A 12,016-nucleotide genomic window follows, 5' to 3' on the forward strand; every position below is an offset into this window, starting at 1 on the left:
TAATTCTGGCTGCTTGCTAGGGCATTTCGAGGTTGTGAAAAGAAGACCGATGCCTGTCCAGCACAGCAGAGAAGGGCGAGGACTCTGGAGGGGGACAGGTTGGCTTACCGCTGGCTCCCCTCCTTGCTAGCTTGTGTGTGACCTTGGGAAAATTCATTTCCCTCTCGGAGCATCCCTTCTTCATCAGCTAAGTGGGCATACTTCCTACCTCATAGGGTTGTTGGGCAGACAAGTGTATATGGACACCTATACACACATGCCTATCCTGGCAGAGTCCTCAACACACTGAACTTGCCCCTCACCAAGTGCTTCATGCCTCTGCAAAGCAGTGTGGGGAACCTGGATGAAGACACGGATAATTGAACGTTGATAGGCGGCTGACCTTTCTGGATGACAGAAACCTGGAGCTAACATTGAGCCATGTTGGATTTGCAAACAAGCTCTCTGAGCCAAAAGACACAGCTTGTTCCACCTAAAAATCAAGAGTGCCAATTACCCAGGACATTTTTCACAGAACTAGAACAAACAATCCAAACATTTTATGGAACAACAAAAGACCCAGAATCGCCAAAGCAATCCTGAGAAACAAAAACCAAGCAGGAGGCATAACTCTCCCAGACTTCAAGAAATACTACAAAGCCACAGTCATCAAAACTGTGTGGTACTGGTATCAAAACAGACAGACAGACCAATGGAACAGAATAGAGAATCCGGAAATCAACCCTGACACCTATGGTCAATTAATCTTTGACAAGGGAGGCAAGAACATCAAATGGGAAAAAGAAAGTCTATTCAGCAAGCATTGCTGGGAAACCTGGACAGCTGCATGCAAAGCAATGAAACTAGAACACACCCTCACACCATGCACAAAAATAAACTCCAAATGGCTGAAAGACTTAAATATACGACAGGACACCATCAAACTCCTAGAAGAAAACATAGGCAAAACACTCTCTGACATCAACCTCATGAATATTTTCTCAGCTCAGTCTCCCAAAGCAATCGAAATTAGAGCAAAAATAAACCCATGGGACCTCATCAAACTGAAAAGCTTTTGCACAGCAAAGGAAACCAAAAAGAAAACAAAAAGACAACTTACAGAATGGGAGAAAATAGTTTCAAATGATGCAACCGACAAGGGCTTCATCTCTAGAATATATAAACAACTTATACAACCCAGCAGTAAAAAAGCCAATCAATCAATGGAAAAATGGGCAAAAGACCTGAATAGACTGTTCTCCAAAGAAGATATACAGATGGCCAACAAACACATGAAAAAATGCTCAACATCGCTGATTATAAGAGAAATGCAAATCAAAACTACCATGAGATATCACCTCACACCAGTCAGAATGGCCATCATTAATAAATCCACAAATAACAAGTGCTGGAGGGGCTGTGGAGAAAAGGGAACCCTCCTGCACTGTTGGTGGGAATGTCAACTGGTACAGCCACTATGGAGAACAGTTTGGAGATACCTTAGAAATCTATACATAGAACTTCCACATGACCCCACAATCCCACTCTTGGGCATCTATCTGGACAAAACTCTACTTAAAAGAGACACGTGCACCCACATGTTCATTGCAGCACTATTCACAATAGCCAAGACATGGAAACAACCCAAATGTCCATCGACAGAGGATTGGATTCGGAAGAGGTGGTATATATACACAATGGAATACTACTCAGCCATAAAAAAGAATGACATAATGCCATTTGCAGCAACATGGATGGAGCTAGAGAACCTCATACTGAGTGAAATGAGCCAGAAAGACAAAGACAAATACCATATGATATCACTTAGAACTGGAATCTAATACCCAGCACAAATGAACATCTCCTCAGAAAAGAAAATCATGGACTTGGAGAAGAGACTTGTGGCTGCCTGATGGGAGGGGGAGGGAGTGGGAGGGATCGGGAGCTTGGGCTTATCAGACACAACTTAGAATAGATTTACAAGGAGATCCTGCTGGATAGCATTGAGAACTTTGTCTAGATACTCATGTTGCAACAGAAGAAAGGCTGGGGGAAAAATGTAATTGTAATGTATACATGTAAGGATAACCTGACCCCCTTGCTGTACAGTGGGGAAAAAATAATAATAAATAATTAAAAAAAAAAAGAAAAAAAAAAGAGTGCCAAAGAATGGAGGTCACTCAAGGTGACAGAGGGAAAGGAGGTGGGAAGAAAGGGACCTGGGATTTACTGGGCGGGCACTTCAATGTGCCAGGTTTTACAAACTCATGCACACACTAAGACACACATATATGTATTTTAAATATATACACCTAAAGCAAGCGCGCGCGCGCACACACACACACATACACACACACACATGATCTCCACTCGTTTTTTAAATGCCAAAACACTCCCAGGGGTTCTCTCCCCCTCACACATGAGGAGATAATAACTTCCCCAGGTTTCCACAGCTTCTTCGTGACCCAGGTCTTCCTGGCTCTAAATCTCAAGCTCTGTCCTCCAACCAACACGGTTTATGCCCTTTCCTTCACAGTCCCCCCCGCTGGATTCTAGACCCAGGTATTAAGACCACAGGGCTCGAGGCTGGCCTCGCAGTGTTAATGACCATCCCCTGGTCTTTTCCCCCCACTGCCACGGAACCCTCTGGGATTCCTCCCTGGGTCACACACCTCACCTGCTAACGACTAGAAATTCTCTTGGGGAGGTGATAAGGCTCCTGCTCTGTTCAGACGGAAGGAGAACTCCATTGCTGAGTCTAAATGGCTTTTTTCCTCCTTCCACCCTGCACAGACTCCTCCAGCCTCTTCTTTTTACACCTTCTCGGAAAAGCGGATCCAGCTTTCACATGTAAGTTTTCATTGCAGCTTTCCTAAAGCTGTTTGGGAGAACATTTCTTTCACAAGGATGGCTCTCTTTGACCATTAAGGGCGAAGAGCGTCAGACTTACCGGGGAAATGACTTTCCCAAACTTGTTTCTTCTTCCTGAGAACACAGTCGATTAATCACAGTGCCCAGCTTTCCTTGCAGTTTTCCATGGCCGTGGGGCAGGTGAACAGAAGAGATGTGCCCCTCTTCTGGGGCGAGGTTCCGACCGCCCCTCCCAGACCCATGCCCTCCATTCTCCTTCTGAATGGGTTAGTCTGAAGCACACAGACAAGTGGTCCTGGCAGCCAAGTGTTGACGTCAGGGAACACCAGCGAATGGGAGGAGCCCGGTCCCCAAACCACCACTTGGAGGAAAGCTGCCTGCTGTGCAGGAACATCCATGCTGGCAGTTCCTCTTGTGGCTCAGTGGAAATGACCCTGACTCGTATCCATGAGGATGTGAGTTCCATCCCTGCCCTTGCTCAGTGGGCTAAGGATCTGGTGTTGCTGTGTAGGTTGCAGAAGGGGCTGGATCTGGTGTTGCTGCGACTCTGGCTGTTGCCTGGCAGCTGCAGCTCCGATTGGACCCATAGCCTGGGAACTTCCGTATGCTGCAGGTGTGGCCGAAAAGAACAAAAAAATGCATCAGTTTTGGATTCTACGCCAGAGAGCGTAAACCTGAACTGAGTGAAGCCAGTAGCATTTGGGGGGTTATTGGTTACAGCTGCTAATTCATACAATGTGAGCTCTAATTACTCACGTCACTTTTGACAAATCCGCCTGATCTCTTGCCCCTATATACAGCCCCCACTGACACACACACACTTCACCCCTAAAGAGAATGGCAACTTTGTGGGGGGACGGTTGGGGGTGGTTCCAGTTTCCTAAGTCAGTATTAATGTTTCCTGAATTATTGTGGCCATGCTCTTGTCCTGAAATACTTTGGGTTTTTATTTTTATTTTTATTTTCTTTTGCCTTTTTGTCTTTCTTAGGGCTGCACCTGTGGCATATGGAGGTTCCCGGGCTAGGGGTCTAATGGGACCTGTAGCTTCCAGCCAACACCACAACCACAGCAACGCCAGATCCGAGCCAAGTCTGGGACCTACACCACAGCTCATGGCAACGCCAGATCCTTAACGCCCTGAGCAAGCCCATGGATCGAACCCACAACCTCGTGGTTCCGAGTCGGATGTGTTAACCACTGAGCCACGGTGGGAACTCCAGGAAATACATTCTTATTGCGCTTAAGGCGTGTCAGCCTATGCTGTAATTCAGATGTAATTTCACTCTTTCCTGACACGCTGGCGAGGCTCCAGGGCTTTGGGGTGACCCCACTGTGCATTTCTCTGGCATAGGAGGGGGAATGTCAGTGAGTCCTGGGACTCAGCATGAGACTGAGAAAGTGAAGTGCAGTGAAGAGGAGAAAAGGGGTAAGGCGGACAGGCATTTTGGAGTTGGACTAGCCGGAAACAAGTACAGATTTCTGGGCCACATGTGACTCTTTATTGCACGGATCCAAATGTACTGGCCAGAAAGCAGCTGCTTCCCCAGGCAGCGTCGTGTAGCCGCTAGACTCTGGGGGACAGCAGTCCACTCAGGGTGAGATGGTGCTATTCTCACAACCCAACCTTAGAGGGTTCCTCTTTACCTCTGCAAGTTTCGGGACCACCCAGCACCCACAGCCTCTCTTTTAGGGGCTGTTAAATCAGCTCGGCACAGAGACTATTTTGTTTTGCTTTTTATGGAAGTTCCCAGGCTAGGGGTTGAATCAGAGCCCCAGCTGCCAGCCTACACTACAGCCACAGCAACACGGGATCCAAGAGACATCTGCAGCCTACACCACTCTTCACAGCAAGGTTGGGTCCTTAACCCACTGAGCGAGGGCCAGGATCAAATCCTCATGGATCCCAGTCGGGTTTGTTAACTGCTGAGCCACAAAGGGAACTCCCTGGTCCAGGTCTTTCAAGCTCCTGGTTGCCCAAATGTTAACCCAGATCTGTAACAACTCACTAACCAAGTATTAGGAAACCCTTCAGGGTCAAGTGCTTCCCACTGTGGGAGAGGAGTGAGTACAAAGCTTACAGAGTGATACAGCTGGAGTTAAATGTCTAGGTATATATCCTGTGTTTTTATTTTTGGAGGTAGTATAAGAAAAAGAGGACGTTTTGGAGTCACGAAGCTCTATTTAAATGCAGGTTCAACTACAACCTGGCCGTGTGACCTTGACAATGAATTTCTTTAGGTTTCCTCATCAGGCGTTAGAGGCTCTGGAGTTCCCTGGCGGTGTAGCAGGTTAAGGATCCAGTGTTGTCACTGCCATGCCTCAGGTGGCTGCTGTGGCACGGGTTCAGTCCCTGGCCTGGGAACTTCCCCATGCCACACATGCAGCCAAAAGAGGAAAAAAAAAAAAATCAAAAAGCTGCAGGCTCAGTCTCCTCAACTCGTGCGGCTGATGTACGGATAAGGAACTAATGTGGGGAAACTATCTCACATGTAGCAATATATCAACATATTTTCCTACTGCTGTAAATGGATCCTTTCCCTTAGTTGGGTTTTCAGTTCCTAAAGGCAAGAGGCTATGCTTACCTTTACAACGTTTACGGAGCTTTGGTACCACGAAAAGAACCACAACTTAATTGCCACTCTGTTGGGCATCGTCCTCCAGATCAGGGGCCCTCAGCTCCTCTGCTATGTCCTGAGAGCTCTCCGTTTGGGGTGTGCTAGCTTTCCATTCCTTATGTCCTGCTCAGAGGGTCTCAGGAGGAGGTGACGTTCAGGAGGTGTTAATGCATGGGTGGCCTTATCCAAGTTTTGGTGTGTGGGGTAGACCCCGGGCATTATCCAAGTTTTGGTGTGTGGGGTAGACCCCGGGAAGCTTGGTTAGAGTCCTGGAATGAGGGGGGAATGGGGTTTGGAGCCAACCACAGGGAAGAGGGAAGTGTGCTCTGTGAGGAGAGAATAGGCAGCGTCGGAGGCAGTGGCCAGGAAGCAGAGAAGTCAATACAGACAGACACTGATATCTGGAATTCCAGCTGTGGAGTGGGTGGTAGCTAGGTTGCAACATGCAGTCCAGGCACAGGTGTATGTCGGGTGGGGTGATCCAGTAACAGGGGAGATGTCTCTGTTCCTGGAGGTGATAATTAAGGGAAGTGAAGGCTGTGATTGGAGAGGAAGGCAAAGGCATGTTATCCAGAATGTAAGTGGAGGGGCTGGACTTAAGTAGGAGTAGGTTGTGTTTTTTCCACTATTACGGGGGATGAAGCAGAGTCAGTGGGTACAAATACAGGGGGACAGAAGAGGAGGGACTTTTTGTTGACTTGCACCCATTTTCTCAATGAAGGATGTGGTGAGATAGGTGGTGAGACTTGAACGGTGGAGGCTGGAGTGAAAGGTGCATGAGATGGAGCTTTGAAGACAGAGAACTAGGAAATTGCCATCTTGGTTATGGGGAGAGTGAATTTTCACAGGGAAATGAGGTTAAATTCCCAGGCAGTGTTGAGTGCCTGGGCTGCCTAGTGTTCCCGGGAGAAAGGAAGCAAGAAGGGTCATGAGTGGCAATGGTGATGAAAAAGAGAGAGGACCGGAGTTAAATACTTGTGGAGGTGGAGCTACTAAGGTAAGTGAACCAGAAACCTTACCCAGAAATAATGACCCAGGTTGGATAATGCCAGAGAAGTCGTTTTATTCAGAAGCAGGATCCTTTGGCAGCAGTATTCCTTAAACAATTGCCAGAATGCAACCCTTCAACCAAGTTATGCTAGAACCTCACCCCATGATCCTGGGGTTCCTGGCAAAGGTGGAGTTCCTGGAAAAGCCCAACTCTTCAAATAAAGGTGACATGTGGGAACAATTACTGAAGGAGGCCAAGGTTCATCAGTCATCCAAACGGATAGGGAAGTTTTTCTCCTAGAATACAAAGGTCATGATGTCACTTTCCCCAAATTCCTGCTCCTTGCTACCAACCAGCTTTCTCCACGTGCCACCCAGATTTCAGGGAGCAGAGGGGTGGCTGGGGTCCCTTCTGGGCTGGCCGAGGCCAGTGGGGACTCATCCTCCCCACCAGCAGCTATCTTCTACTCACGTCTGGAACAGCAGTCTGGCAAGAGTGTCCACAACCATTGCTGCAGCACTTCTGTCCGCTGGGACAGGAGTCATCCCCGGAGCAAAATTCAGCACAAAGTCCAATCGTCCCTTTTGGCAACACTGGACACTTTCCGGGTCTCTGTTCAACTGAAACACAAAACAGTCTTTCCAGAAACCCAGGCTGGCTCTGTACAAGGGAGTAGAGCTTGGTGCCAAGAAAGAGAGTGATGGAGTTCCCATGGTGGGGCAGCGGAAAGGAATCCAACTAGGAACCATGAGGTGCGGGTTCGATCCTTGGCCTCGCTCAGTGGGTTAAGGATCTGGCGTTGCCATGAGCTGTGGTGTAGGCTGGCAGCTATAGCTCCTACTCAACCCCTAGCCTGGGAACTTCTGCAGGTGTGGCCATAAAAAGCAAATACATAAAAAAATAAATAAACAAATAAAATCCCCACCTTGACACTAAAAAAAAAATTAAAAAAAAAAAAAAGAAAAAGAAAGAGAGTGCTGAAGTGTCTCAGTCCCTGATGGCCCCTTAGCTTCTGCCCTACTTGATGCCCCAAATCTTCAGCCCCTCCACCTTGGAAGCAATAGTACCATGTCGTCCATGGGAAAATGCACCGATGACGAGCAGGTGCAGCATCTTGGGAGAAGAGGACAGAGCACTGCTACTAACCTCCTTCTTTTTGTCACCTAGACCATTAAATCCCAGGTGCCAGGCAGAGCCAGCTTCCCACCAATTCTGTGCACCTTCAGGTGCCAGTGAACACTGAGTCCCACAGCCTGCCACCTTTCAACCTGAGAGAGAACCTCAACCCAGTACCTAGTGCTACTCAAGCTCAGTCTCATGAACCAGTAGGATGAGCATCCTGCAGGAGCCTGGAGAAACTCCGATTCTTAGACCTAACCAAGAAACAGGAATTCTGGGGCACGGGTCCAGCAATTAGGACTATAGAAAGCCTCTCAGGTGATCCTTAAGCAAGCTGATGTTTCAGAACCCCTGCTGCGTCTCCTCCCAAAACCAGCCTACACTGTCGAGTTGGGGGGACGGGAAATGCAAGTTGGATAGTACCCTTATGCATCAAGTGGAATACATCTGAGGAATGTTGAGGAGTGGGGATTTCAAGCGGTAGCTCAAGAGAGGGATAGGATGGCAGTTTACTTATGACGATTTTTCTAGGGTGAGAGCATAGACTGGACCAGGATTCAACAAGCAAGCAAACTTCAGAAGGAAGAGAGAGACAGGGAGAGCTTTCAGGCAGCTGTTGCAATGGCCCAAGCATGGACTAATCAGGGCCGGAGATGTGTGGCAATGGAGGTTGGAGAAGAAGGCACGTGTGTAAGAAGCAATTGCAGAGAAGGAGTGGTATTTGGCAACCGGTTCATTAATTGTAGGGGGAGGTGAACAAAGAAGAGAGAGGAGGAAGAGTGGAATCCAGTGATACCTTGGGAGGAGACGAAGAGACAGTGAAGAGAACCCAAGAGGGAAGAAAGTCGGAGGGTTGATGGGGTGGCAAATAGTGTCAAGTGCTGCAGAGGTTAAAGACTCTGGCTACTGCAGAGAGTCAAGAGATTTGTCCAGAAGGTCCAGGCGAGGGATGGGGGCAGCAATGGAGACTATCGTCAGTGTGCAAGGGATGGAGGAGTGACTTATGGGGAAGAAAGGGCAGAGAGTTAAGATTGCTCCTTTGAGGATGGTGGTGGTGAATGCAAAGAGGAAATTGGAAAGATGAATGTTTTGTATAGTCAAGACAATGTTTTTTGTAGGCGGTCCAATGTATTGGTAGCAAGAAACAAAGAAAGTGATGGAGCGAGATTCTGAAGAGAGAGAGGGGGGCTGATGAGGGGGCAAAAGTCACCCCTTTTGGAGAGTTCAGATGGCGGGGTGACCTGGGCACAGAGAGGGGAAAAGTAGAAGAGTCTGCTGTCAAGATGGGCGCCAGCAATGGCTCCTTACCTGGAATATCTTGCCCTCTCCCCCTTCTTCCCCTCCTAACCCTGCAGTCCCTGGTCCCTGCGGTTCTGCTGTCTGAAGCTCTCACTGGAAGAAGGATGGACTGCCTTCTGCAGAGACTCACCTGGAAATTTCACTGGTCTCACTGCAGCCTGCAGCTCCTGCACCTCCGAGCTGAGCATGAGCAGGGCCACAAGGAGGAGGAAGCCTCCCAACTTCATGCTGCTGCTGGAGTCTTTGGCAAGAATGCAGCAGGGCTGAGAACAGCTGAAATTTATTCTCTTTGGCTCGCCGGTGAGCTGGGTTGGGGCTAGCAGGGGTGGGGCTAGGGGCTGTGGGAGCCTAAGCCCTGCCCAGAAGCTGGCATTTCCAGAGAACACACACACCACGTGAATGTACCTTGGGTAACACCACATTGTTCCCTAAGCAAGTCTCTGACCCAAGGGAACATCCTTCTCTGATTGAGAAATAAGAAAGCAGTGAGTGGCTGAGAAAGGGGGTGAATCGGGGTGGGGGTACTCTCATCCACCTCATTCGTTTTTCCACCCAAGTATCAGGTGTCTCCCCTGGGCCAGGCCTCTGCTAGGCATGGGGAATATGTCCTTATAGTGAGGACAGCGTAGACACTGGGTGCTAGCTAGTGGAGGTGCTAGCTGCTCTCTCATTCACCCCTCCCTGCTCTGGGCCCTGGTATCTCTGGTACTGCGGGCAGGGAGGGGCAGTGGGACGGCCAGCAGGGGTGCTCCTAGGCCACCTGCTCGTGGGATGGAGGCCCCTCCGGTCTCCTTCTTTCTTGGTCTGATTCTCTTGACGGCTGGGTATCTCGGCAGGTGCGGTGCTCTTTGCCAACATGATTTGTGTGATTTTCTTGGGGTGGAGTTCCATCTCATGTTGTCCACCTTCATTTCTGAGAACCCAAACTCTTGACATACATGTTCCACTCTTCCAGAATGTCTCTCATCGTGACGCAGTGGGGTGGGAGTGCGGTGGGGCTGCCGTAAACCACCAGCTAGGGAGTGAGATTTCATTTCCTCTCTCCTTGTAGACACTCATCTGGAGAGGTGACCCTCTGAAGGGGATTCCCCTTGGTTTCTTGGAGGGCTATGTACTCTCCTCTCCCCAGTGGCAGGGGGCATGGGGGAGGCCTGTATCCCTGTGACCATCAATACAGTCTCCATAGGGGAGTTTCTGGGGTGGCACAGCAGAAACAAATCCAACTAGGAACTATGAGGTTGTGGGTTCGATCCCTGGACTCGCTCAGTGGGTAAAGGATCCGGCGATGCCGTGAGCTGTGGTGTAGGTCTCAGATGCGGCTCGGATCTGGTGTTGCTGTGGCTTTGGCATAGGGCAGCGGCAACAGCTCGGTGGGAACCTCCATCTGCCGAGGGTATGGTCCTCAAAAGACAAAAGCCAAAAAAAAAAAAAAAAAAAAGAAAAAGAAAAGCAAAAGAAAATGCTATCTCCATAGGATGTCTCCCTTAACGGGAGGTGAGGGTGACTGGGCTAGTTGGTGATGGCAGGACCACTTTGCCTGCCCTTAATGAAGACCTGGCCTGCAGATGGTTGACTTCTCTTTAGAAAGTGGAGGACTCGATGTTTCACCAGGGGCCCTGGTTCCTAATTCTGGGGCGGACCCGTTAATGCTCCACTTGTCACGGTTTCCCAAATCCACCAGTTAGAGGTGCTTTGGGCAAACACCTGACCTCATAAATTGCTAATACCCCTAGGTGGGTTGAGGGGTACATTTATGGGTTACTCCTCAAGCAGTTTTGCAGATCAGGCCTTGATTCAGGCCTGCCTGTCCCACAGCTGAGATAGACTGGTGTCTAATTTCTCTAGGAGGGTCAGAGCCAGAAGGACATTTTTAGAGATGCTAAACCCTGGACAGACTGTCACTGCATATGTAAGTCTAGATCTTAAAAAACAGATCTTTCCAGAGTGCACAAAACTCCACGGACTGTGGAAATTCCATTCCCTTCTTTTTCGATGTCCTCTCTTTTGTGATTTTATTTTGGGGCTGTCTCGCTGGTACCTTAAGCACATGCCCAGTTTGTCCTTTTGGTCACTCAGAGCTGAGTGGGGCCTTCAGAGCCTTGCTGATGGGTCCGCAGTCTGCTCCCCTCCCTCCTCCTGCAGTCTCTAACCACCCAGGCATGTGGCCCTGCTCTGGCTGCTGCCTCTCACCAAGTGCTTCATGCTTCTGTAAAGCAGTTCAGGCGGTTCCTTGAACTTGGAATTCCATTTTCTCTTCTTTCTCCGCCCTATCCCACAAGGGTCAGCACAAACGTTACCTCTGAAACTTTCTGTAGCTCCTACCCTTGGGAGAGTTAACCTTTTTTTGCATACTTACTTGGCCGTAGTACTTAGCACACTATATCATAATTAATCATCACTATTGTTAAACATTTATTTCCTGTGACTATCCTGATGGCTAGAATGGGGGAGGGGAGGCTTGCTTTCCTTTTTTCTTTTGTTTTTGTTTTTTCCTTCCATGCTGAACAGTGGCTATTTATCGTGCTCAAAAATTATTACATGAGCCCAGGATGGAGAGGAGGGTGCGTGGATCAGCGTTTGGACTGAAGGGTGGGGGTGGTGAAGATCGGTACAGTGAACACCTGAGGGTGAGGGTGAGTCTACACAGGACCCATAGCAGTGGCAGCTTTTAGTTGCTGGGGTGGAAGCTCCATAAAGACACAAACAGCAGAAAGGACACAGCTTTGGAGCTGGAGGACCCTCCGTTTGAATCCCTCCCTGGGGCCACTTCCTGGGTATGTGACAGGGACTATAAAATTGCATTCCACTCTTGGAAAAATACTTACTGAGCTGCTGCCACGTGCCACGCCCTGTGTCAAATGTGGGGGGTGTGGTGTGAACACGGCTGGCTTGCTCTTCAAGGGCAGGGGGCGAACGAGGTGATGCTGGGCGGCACCCGGGTGATGTGGGACCCTGCTCTGCTCATACACACGTGAAGTGGAAACCAGCTACCGTCTGGCTTCCTGAGGCCCGTCCAGGAGAACCCCACTGGCACTGAAACGTGGTGGGGCTCCCAACTTGCCCAGGACAGTAGCAGGGACCCTGCAAGGGTCCCCAGGGCTTGACGCATCACTCTCTTCCCTGGGTTTACCTTCAGGTGCA

The 12,016-nt window shown here is 49.3% G+C and overlaps 1 protein-coding gene across 1 annotated transcript; it reads right to left on the reverse strand.

Annotated features, from left to right (window-relative positions):
- Positions 1–6,509: 6,509 nt before the first annotated feature.
- Positions 6,510–9,150, reverse strand: LOC125114655 (WAP four-disulfide core domain protein 18-like). Its single transcript, XM_047758054.1, has 3 exons — positions 9,006–9,150; positions 6,929–7,077; positions 6,510–6,753 (listed from the first exon to the last, which is right to left on the reverse strand). Exons 1-3 carry the CDS (start codon positions 9,100–9,102, stop codon positions 6,721–6,723), a joined length of 279 nt encoding a protein of 92 aa, XP_047614010.1. The 5' UTR covers positions 9,103–9,150; the 3' UTR covers positions 6,510–6,720.
- Between the last annotated feature and the right edge of the window lie 2,866 nt (positions 9,151–12,016).

The sequence above is a fragment of the Phacochoerus africanus genome, chromosome 14, assembly GCF_016906955.1.
Source record: "Phacochoerus africanus isolate WHEZ1 chromosome 14, ROS_Pafr_v1, whole genome shotgun sequence".
NCBI lineage: Eukaryota > Metazoa > Chordata > Mammalia > Artiodactyla > Suidae > Phacochoerus > Phacochoerus africanus.